The sequence below is a fragment of the Apaloderma vittatum genome, unplaced genomic scaffold, assembly GCF_000703405.1.
Source record: "Apaloderma vittatum isolate BGI_N311 unplaced genomic scaffold, ASM70340v1 scaffold3387, whole genome shotgun sequence".
In the NCBI taxonomy this organism is placed as follows: domain Eukaryota; kingdom Metazoa; phylum Chordata; class Aves; order Trogoniformes; family Trogonidae; genus Apaloderma; species Apaloderma vittatum.
The window spans coordinates 27,103-37,696 of NW_009724370.1; the positions used below are offsets into that span (position 1 = coordinate 27,103).

The 10,594-nt window shown below is 38.5% G+C and overlaps 1 protein-coding gene across 1 annotated transcript in view; it reads left to right on the plus strand.

Moving 5' to 3' along the window:
• ME1 (malic enzyme 1, NADP(+)-dependent, cytosolic) overlaps positions 1-10,594 on the plus strand; it is a 135,489-nt gene that overhangs the window by 19,504 nt on the left and 105,391 nt on the right. The window contains exons 3-4 of the mRNA XM_009872449.1: positions 9,261-9,336; positions 10,527-10,594. The exon at positions 10,527-10,594 is cut by the window's right edge and continues 121 nt beyond it. Of these exons, the coding sequence (XP_009870751.1) occupies positions 9,261-9,336; positions 10,527-10,594 (144 nt within the window). The remainder of the gene's footprint in view (positions 1-9,260; positions 9,337-10,526) is intronic.

Consider the following 10,594-nt stretch of genomic DNA (forward strand, 5'->3'; position numbering starts at 1 on the left):
GAAATCACTCTAACCTTGCTGTAGTTTGGATATTCTAACAACCTAGTTTTCTGTCTCTGTCTAGAAGCTTCTAAATAGATAGTAGTCAGGTTTTAAAATGGAAAATTGAAAGAGGAGTGAAGGCGTAAAAATTTTTGGCCTTTAAAACCATAGCAATTGGATCTTTGTGTGTTTTGATATATCTTGTGTTTCTGTGTATTTATGGTTAGATGCTTTTAGTCTGGAAGATTTTTACACATTGCTTTTTAGACAGCCATATGCTGCTGCTGTTACGAGGCTTCTGGAAAAGGCAACAGACAAAAGTTTTGGGATAGAAATGAAAAACAAAACAAGGAATTCACACACCACTTCCCATCAGCAGGCAGGTGTTCAGCAATCTCCAGGAAAGCAGAGCTCCATCATGTGAGATGATTACTTGGGAAAATAAACACCATCACTCTGAATGTTCCCCCTTCTTTTCTATGCTGAGCATGATGTGATATGGTCTGGAATATCATTTTGGTCAGTTGGGGTCAGCTGTCCCAGCTGTGTCCCCTCCCAACTTCTTGTTTAGTTTCATCTTAAAATTAAAGAGTTTGAGTTTCTCTTAAAATGTGCAGGTGGTAAAAGATCTGTACTTTGTCAGAGTGTTAAAATACAGGAAACTTCTTTTCAATCACTACCTGCTGATATAGCTTCCACTGAAGGCGGGAATAGGTTTCTGCGTATGTTTGGAGTGGAGCATCATCCAAAAAGCATTTGATGTGTTGCCTGATCTAGTTGAGAGGCGTCCCTGCCCATGACAGGGAGGTTGGATTAAATGATCTCTAAGGTCCCTTCCAGCCTAGGCCATTCTATGATTCTATCATCTTCGGAACAGCAAACTCTGCTAGATCAGTTGTTTTATTTTTTATTGCTAAGACTCCTTACTAAAAGATAGGCAAAATTCATAGAATGGCTCGAGTTGGAAGGGACCTTAAAGATCATCTAGTTTCAACCTCCCTGCCATGGACAGGGGCACCTCCCACTAGACCAGGTTGCTCAAAGCCCCATCCAGCCTGGCCTTGGACACTTCCAGGGATGGGGCATCCACAACTTCCCTGGGCAACCTGTTCTAGTGTCTCACCACCCTCACTGTAAAGAACTTCTTTCTAATGTCTAATCTAGATCTACCCTGCTCTAGTTTAAAACTGTTGACTCTTGCCCTGTCACCACATGCCCTTATAAAAAGTCCCTCCCCAGCTTTCCCATAAACCCCCTTCAGGTACTGAAAGGCTGCCATAAGGTTTGCCCAGAGCCTTCTCTTCTCCAGGCTGAACAGATCCAACTGTTCAGATGCTCCAGCTCCCTGATCATCTTTGTGACCTCCTCTGGACTGTATCCCACAGATCCACATCCTTCTTGTGTTGGGGGCTCCAAAGCTGGTGCAGTACAGCAGGTGAGGTCTCACCAGGGTGGAGTAGAATCACCTCCCTGGAGCTGCTGGCCACATGTCTTTTGATGCCGCCCAGGACATGGTTGGCTTTTTGGGCTGCCAGCGCACACTGCCAGCTCATGTTAAGTGCTTCATAACAGATTAAGTGTCTACACCAGATTTTTACCTTGGGGAAGCCAAGGCAAATCACTGCTCTAGCTGACCTTGCTTGGGAAGGGAGCTTGGACTAGGGAATATTCAGTGGCCCCAGATAACCTCCATGATGCTGTGACCTCTGTGCCCTCGGGATGCAGGTCTCAAGAGATGTCACCAGATGCCATACACAGACATCTCAACCCTGGGTGAAACAGTGCTGTGCCTGGTACCTTGCTAGCAATCTTGTGTCATGAGTGTGACCCGGACGCTTTGACATCATCCTGCCTGCCTCCTGACTTGTTACCTCTTAGCACTGCAGCTCCTTGCGGTAGGAACTGCTTTGTTACCATGACATAAACTGAGCGATTTCCTCAGTTCCTTTTCAGCAGATAAAGTCAGGTCTGCAGCTGGAAGATAGTGTCTCTTTTCAGAAGTGGCTTCTTCATCTAAGTTGAAGTTGAGCAGGATATGCTGTAAAAAGGAGCATTTTTAATAAGTCTTTGCTTTTGTCCTTGTTAATAGTTATTGAGAGTAAATGATGGTGATTTTAAAGGTCAGTGAAAACTGGCTTAAAGGAAACTATTGTCTAAATGCTGGAAATTTGCCTTGTTTCAATGAGCCAGGGCAGCACAAGTTGTTGAACTAAATAGAAGGACACTAATCTCACTCGTCTGAGTACTTCACAGTTTAAATAAAATTTAAAAGTTTTTTTAAAAAAACATAATTAGCATTGCAAGATTACTAGTAGGTGCATGATTGATATTGTATATTGATGGTTTTTCATGCAGTTATTATTAGAATAAAATAATGCATACGCGATAGATAGCTATTGAAGCAGAACAGTGGGTTATTTTTTTTTTTGTGAAAGAGTCTGGCTTTGGTAAACCATTCTCTCATTCACAATCTTCAAATAGTTCTATTTGTGTCTATTAGAGTGTAAGTAATTAAGTTATTTATTGAGCAACTCTCAGAAGAATGTTAGTAGCTTCTGGAGCAAAACAGCTCTGGCTCTTAAAACAGTATTTCTCAAAGTCTGTCTTTCTCTTTCCAAACAAACACATCCCATTGAATTGCTGTTGTGTGGTTAAGCAACACTACATAAAAGCTGATTGTCTAGATGAAGGATGCTCTAGGAATATCGTAAAATCAATGAAATAATGTTTTAGGAAGTGAATATAAAGAAGATATGATTTGATCTACTCTGTTGCTATATGAAGAGTATGCATCATGACAGTCTGAATACTTAACATCACAAAATGCTTGGTTTTGAAAGGAGGTTAATACTTAAAAACCAGTGTTATCTAGATAAAAAATATTAAGTAGTTTATATAATTGATGCAAATAGCCTGCAATGACAAAGTCCAAATGAAGTAGAGACTTTTGGATTAGTAGCAAACCAGCAAGCTGTAGTTGCTTTCTCTACCGCGTAAAACTGGTTTTTAAAGTTTTGCTGTGAAGACTTGTAATGTTTTATTCAGATTGTTTTAACAAAGTAATATTTAGTGTTGAATGAGAGCAGTTGAGGAATTAACGTAATTTGGTTGCTTTTCAATGTACAAGGGCCTGACTTCTTTGCTGTATTTGACAATTTACCCAGTCCAGCTGGGTTGTGACATTTTGCTAACTGAGGTTGCTGGAAGTAAAACACAAGGTGTGGTGAGAGGGAGTCCACCTGGAAGCACCTGCAACCCATGGGGTTGTTTGAACGAGCTCTCCTGACTGTAGTGCTCCCTGGATGAGGCTCTTTGAAGCACACAGTGTCCATCATCAAAGAGACAAGGCAGAGCCATGGACTCTAGTTGAAGCTTTTGGCTGAGCATATTGCAGGTACTGTGGAACATTTGGAGCACTGCAGCTTGCCAAGGCTTGTGCAAGAAAAATTATAATTTTAAGTAGCTACTTACCCAAGTTGTCCCTTTGATTGTTATTAGTACAAACATCATAATTATTATTTATTTTTGAATACTGTTTTAACATGTACACTTAAAGTTCTCTCAGTCTTTATGTCACTAGAGTTATCTGCCTTTTACACTTCTTAAACCCTATCCTTCCTTTTCTGAAGGATTTTCAAATCCCAGGCTTACAGCTGCTACCTTTCAGGTTTATTTTCATCACTTTTCTGCTTTTAAGGCTAGGTCACATTGTAGGCTGTACCATTCTCTAAGTGCCTTGAACTTACTTGTCTCTTCTATGTAAATGTTATTTTTAACTAGTAACTGTTAAAGCACTGCACTTATTAATAGGGATTGATAAGCAGCTTTGATGGACTTGCACACGTGAAAGAGTGCTAAAGAGACACTAGATAAAAAGTGCCACAAAACAGTGTTTTCGGAAGGGACTTTTAAAGTAAGACTAAATGCTAGTTTGTTCCTATAGCTGAAGATCATCTGTTCAGACCCCTCAACATTAGTGTTTCCCATTTACAGTGATTATGGACACTGTATTTTTCTCTCTTTTAATTATTTCCCTACCGTCAAATTTGCCTTCTGAGTCACTATAAAAAATTACAGTGAGGCTTCCATTATTCTTTTAATTATAGCTTACTGGAGTTGGCAGATGTTAGCATGTCTTCCAGAATACTTGAAGTCACTTTCTCCTAAAAAATATATAATCAATCATTTAGGAAACCGTATGTCCAATATGAAGTAACACATAATATTTATAAACTTTAATGTCTATTCTGAATTAATGTTTTATTCTGCACTGTCTTTCACATGCTGCTAGTACTTACCTGTTTTATGAACTATATCTTACTCATGTAGAGGTCAAGGCTTTCAGTGCTCTCTTAATGCTCCTGTCCTACTTTTTATGTTGATTTTTGATTTAATCTTTGTTTTACTTCTTACAAACTTTTCTGTTTAAATATGATTTGAGTACACAATGTCTAGAAATGTAAAACCCAAGTTTCTTTAACACTGATGAATTCAGGATGAAGGTCAGTAGCAGCTGCAATTTCAGCATCAACTACTTTATTTACTGAAAGAAATACCTGTGCATTGTAAAGTAATGAAATTCCCCCCTGTACAGAGGGAAAGATAAAAAAAATAAATAAATCTGTGAACACCTGCATTTCTTAAGTTAGTTCATCAGTTGTATTTATTAGGCCTCAGAGGTCTTGGAATGAATATTACCTCACAAAGGAACTTGGTAAGTTAAGATGTAATTAAAAGTTTGAGTACATTTCATGTGCTGATGGGAGACATTTACATTTACAATGGGACATTTACAATGGGAAATGTTATTATTTCTTGGTGAAAAGAGAGCAGGATTTCTTTGGGCGCAGGTATAGGTACTCTTAGTTTCCAGTACAATGTTTGTTTTGTACTGCTTTTTATAATGTTAACAAAAATAGGAAGGAGGTGCAGCAGGGACTGTGGAAGTCATTTACCTCTTTCTTGCAAAGTGCAGGAGTTTGGGAAAGTCCAGGCTCAGAAATAAACTGAGGCTTCTCCCTGAGATTTTCTTCTGTTACTATTAAGCTTGTTGATTTAGGCTGCCTGAGGAAGTGAAGTCACCTCTACTATAATTCTATGTACAGTTCATAATTCAAATAACAGTTTTGAACATGAAGGGTTGTGAGAAAAGTTTGAACTTTTTTTCATTAAAAAATGTTTGACATTTTCTGATACATGTTAGATTGCCTCCTGTTATTATGAAAAGAGGAAAGAAAGGATTATTCTGTTACCGTGACACATTTTTCTAAGCTGTTCTTTAATAGAAAATAGACAAATACATTGCTGGTGGAACGTTATTTCCTAGAAGCATAATAAACAAATGTTCTATTTAATTCTGTTTACTTTGTTCTCATAGATCAGAGTTCTAATAAAACAGAGCCAAATTATGTGATGTAGAATGACCTCTACATAACTGGTAAAATCTGCTACAGTGTAGTGAACTCAGTGACCCAAAATAGATCTACCCTTTGTTGAGTGGATCCCAATGTCCTACTCTGGGTTCCCCCCTTGCTCTTCAGGGTTCTGATCTTAGAGATGGTGTGAGAAGAAGAAAGGAGGCATAGTTATATCTTTGTATAATTATTTCTTTGCTGTAGTTTCATTTATTGTCTTGCTACCAGGGGCCGTCAGTTAGAGCTTGGTGCTGATAACACCAAGGTCGCGAGTTCGATTCCCGTTCGGTCCCCATGTGTTGCTTGATCTAGTTGAGAGGCGTCCCTGCCCATGACAAGGAGGTTGGATTAAATGATCTCTAAGGTCCCTTCCAGCCTAGGCCATTCTATGATTCCACCTTGAGGTGGGCATAAGTAGAAGGGACCCCTTTGGCTAGACTGGTATAAACCAGTGCTGAACTGGGGGCTAACTGGGGCCAAAGTGACTGAAGAGGAGCCCTTCTGCATACACACTTAGACAAGTTCCATGTAGATCTGCACTGTGCCAGGTTCAAAGTGAACATGTTAATTGGAAGACTAGTCTGCTGCTGCAAGCATCAAGTCAGTTTTAACTCAGATTTGGTGATTGGCCTTTTAAGCCTCAGCAGGTCTCAATTGGTTGCCTTGCAAGAAAAGATGGTATGTATAGGCGAGATGTCTGTTCACACAGAAGGGGCCATACTGTGTTGGGAAACCCACGCTTTTACAGCGAGCTTGCCAACCTGGGCTTCTCTGAAAGTGCGTACAGGAGAACTTAAGCCTACTTCCCGGTGAGATGCTTTTCTTGTTAGATATTTGAATATGTGCAAGCTGAAAAACAAGCAGCGTGGTTTTCCTCATATTTGTTTTTTTTCACATAATCTTATCTTTAAGCACTTTTTCCCTGTATCTTGCTTTTTTATCCATGTGCTACAGTGTATTACTTGGCAATCTGCTGTAGCTGCCCCATCCTGAAGTGTTGTGTCAGACACACATCATGCACATCTCTTGTTCTGTGTCCAGCTGTCACCCTATCCCACGTGTAATGCAGTTGATCCTTTTCCTGGACGTTGCATGACCTCATCAAAAAGAAAAAAATATGTAGTGATACCTTTTGGTGGTTGTTTGCAGGTAGAATTGCCAGCAAGTTCATACCCAGTAATGTAGGTTGAATATTCTTGTGGCTGACACCATTGCAAGCTGGGCTTCCTCTCGCAACCTCGTGTAGCTTCTTGCGGAGAACACTTGTAAAAGATAAAAGTACTGTAACTAAAGAAATGAAGGATAAAGAAAGGAGATTCAGAAAAAAAGTATAAAAGATTTTTATCTCTTATTCTGTGCCCTTAGATCTTGGGGTATCTTCTCAGTCAGCCTGATGTGTCCAGAAAGGTTTTACTAATCTACAGAAAGAATGGAGGGAAAGGCAGAAGGAGGGGAGTGAAACACTTTCAACATGACTTTGTTTACACTTCAACCACTATTTTCCATTGTTGTTTGAATGTGATCCTGCTTGGACAGATTTCTGAAATACGCTCTCAATACTTATTCAAAGGTCCTTACAAATGTTCTGATCAAATTCCTTCTGGAGCAGCCACCCTGCCTTTATTTTCTTCTGCTGGGGAATTTATTCCATGGAGACCTCTCTCCCTAGTTTGCAAAGAAGAGGTCATTTAACCATACTGGGCTGGGCTCCAGCTCTTCAGAAAAGCAATACAAAACCTTGCTTCATTTAACACGAATCTATTAGGTCGGTGTAAATTGGAGGGTGGGGAGAAGGAGAGGCACCGTGATGCCTCTGGCCGGCTTTCCTCTTGCGCTCTTCATTTTCTTTCGCACGCTCATCTCTCACGATTCACTGCCTCTGAGGCTAGCAATTTTGATAAGCTGTATTTTATGATCTAAGAGTTTACACAGTGTTTTATAAAATGGCTCACTGTACAATACACCAGAAAGGAAACATCCACATTTATTTTGCTTTGCTGCTTTATGGCATTTCGCTGTCAGGGCCATCTTTATTCAGGTAGCTGGCTCACAAATAGAAATGCTTGTATGTTGTAAATACCACAACTTCTGTAAAGTGATGTAAAGATTAACCCTCCCACCCCCAGGGACTGTCGCTGCCACTGGGGTGGAGGAATTTGTCTGCTGAAAGGCATCACTTATTAAGAAACACCAGTAGGTGTAATTATCCCACCTGGTGCATTTGTTCTGACCATGAGGAATGGATGCAGAAGGGGAATTAATTGGGAATGCCAGGATCAGAGAATTCCCAGTTCTAGGGGAAAATGCATAAAATGAAATTTAAACAGCTAAAAATAACTAACCAGAAATGGATGACTGTGTTTTTCCTTTAGGCAGTGCATATGTATTTTTCTTTCAGAACATGCCATTAGGTACTTGAGGTTGTAGTTTCTGTTTCTGAATCATTAGCTTAAAGATTAAGAAATACTTTGGATAACTGCAATATGTCTTCCCTTTTGTCCAAAATAGTAAACAATTTCAGTTGTATATTTTTTACATCAAAGAGGGGAAGAAGACACTTAAATATGAAATTAAATATAAAAGTCAATATAAAAATATAGATTGCATGGTAATTTATATGTATGAGTATATATAATCTAATATGTATGAAATATGTAAATATGAAGTTAAATATAGTGTTTGAACTCTTTTCGGTATCTTGATAAGGAATATTTTTGCTTGCCTTGGAATACCTGCAGCCATATCTGACAAGCATTTTCCTGAGCTGCTAATTTTATTAAGACTTCACATGGGCATGTACCCACTTTTATGAATATGGAGATTTTGTAGTAGACTTAGATTTAAATCATTTTTCCATACTCTTCTTTAATTTTTACTTTATAATTTTTATACTAGGTGGATAAAATGCTTTAGAATAATTCCAGGAGGCAACTCTTTATGCTTACTAATGCAAACTGTAGTTACAAGAAGGCATCTTTGTTAAATACTTCTTCATTCGTATTTTCTTCATGGTTGTTAAGAGACTAAATTTACTGAGGGAAATTTCTTCCATGATCTCACAGGAGGAAAGTAGATAAGAAATGTAATGAAATTAAGTTGGAGTGGACCTGAATGTATATCTACTTGTCAAGTAAAATAAATTAATAAGGTCTGAAGAATAGTTTAAGATACTGTATCAATTTTGCTTTTGTAATAATTTAAAAAAATGAAATAAGAATTACGGTTTTCTGTCATTTTGTTTTATACTCTTCTGTACTGGTGGAACTAAAGGCTGATTTATAAACACTTTTCAAAGTGAAAAAAGGGTACATTTAGCGCTGTAGGATGTGCTACACGCTCTCAAATCAAAGAGAATTTCGTACAGAGAAGATAATTTCCCACTTTTGTAGGTGTCAAAGGGGCAATCTAATTATATAGGCAGACTCTTTTCTAAAGACATAACTGAATGCTGTGGCTTATTTTGGGTTTTGTTCATAGATTAAAACTTTGGCCTGTTCTTGTCTGTAAATATTAGGACTGCTGGGGCAGTAGTGGTCACTGTCGCGAGTGGTCACTGAACATGTTTTGTGGTCTGGGACAATTAACAGATACGTTTGAAAAGATCAAGTGTTCAATGAACTTTAAAATCAAACAGCAATTCTTAGAAATTACTCTCACAGATTCTCGCTGCTCAGTGGAGCTTTACTGAGTTTCTACTAAATGCAGACATTTGATTTACTCATTCACATAAAACTGAGCACTTGTTATTAAACGGAATCTATGTATGTTGGAAGCACATTTTCATAGAGTTAATTTATTATTGAATTTATTTATAGAGAAGTATTTAACTGCCTGTTTACATGAGATGTAATTTTTTATTTGCAGAGGTCTTTTTATTACTATCCATGACCGGGGACACATCGCTACAATGCTTAAATCCTGGCCGGAAACTATCATCAAGGTAAGTTCAGTTTTAGTTGCATGGCAAAGCTGACACTTTTGCGCCCAAGGTGACTTGATTAAGATATTTTGGTAAGCTTTTTAGCAATTAGATTTCACTGATTTGTTAGCTCATTTTTAAGACAGAAACAATGCTGTTACAGTCAACAACTGAGGCTTTTAAACCCTTCCTTGTTTACCTATAGGCAACCTTTACAGATTAAATGGTCCATTACATTGAATACATTGCATCAGAAAAAAACCCAGAAATGTTTTCTCAGCATTTCAAGGAATCACAGAGTGGCTGAGGTGGGAAGACACGTCTGGAGATCACCTAGTCCACCCACCTGCACAAGCAAAGTCAGCCAGGGCACCTTACCCAGAGCTGTGTCCAGCCTGTGGGTTTAGAGTATCTCCAGGGGTGAAAACTACACAAGATCTCTTGGCGATCTGTTCTACTCTTTGTGTTAATAGTTCTCCATATATAATACCTGATGAACTCTCTCACAAGAAATACTAAATTTCCAACTAGAACGGTTTGTCACAGAGTACGATAAGAAAATTACTATGTTGTCAGCTGCTTGCCATACTGTCCTTTACTATGAAAAATCTTCCTTCTTCACGCAGACAGTTTTGTGGGGATTACTGAGTTATTGTATTTCTATCAATGAAAACACATACCTCCTCATATGTATAAGTATGATGAAGTGTGTTATTTGCTCAAGAGGAGAAGAAATACATCTTTGAGGAGTAAGAACCAGGTGGCTGTGGACAGCCCTATCTAAGGCCAGCAGGAGTGACTCCCTCTGGTTCTTCTCAAAGCAGCCATGACAAAACCCAGGAGTCTGGAGTTGTTCTCTTCTAGTGAATAACTTTCTTTCCCTTCTTAATTCTGTTTTCATACTCTTGACAGTAAAACGTAGGAGGGAACAATGCCAGTTCCCTTGTAATGTAATAGTAAATACCTCTCATGTATTCTTAAAAGTTTTATATGAAAGTCTCATGTACAGTGAAGCAAGAGTCTAAAACAGTGCAACAAAACCAGAGTGAAATAAAATAAAGCAATTCTGAGCCTTTGTTGTGCTACTGATTTGTTTGTACGTGTTAGAATTTTTACATGACAATTAAAAAATTAATGTGAGAAGATAATGAAATACATAGTACATGCAAGCAAAGAAGTGATTTTTACAGTGCTTTTATTTCCTTCTCCAGGCTATTGTGGTGACAGATGGAGAACGTATTCTTGGTCTTGGAGACCTGGGCTGTTATGGAATGGGCAT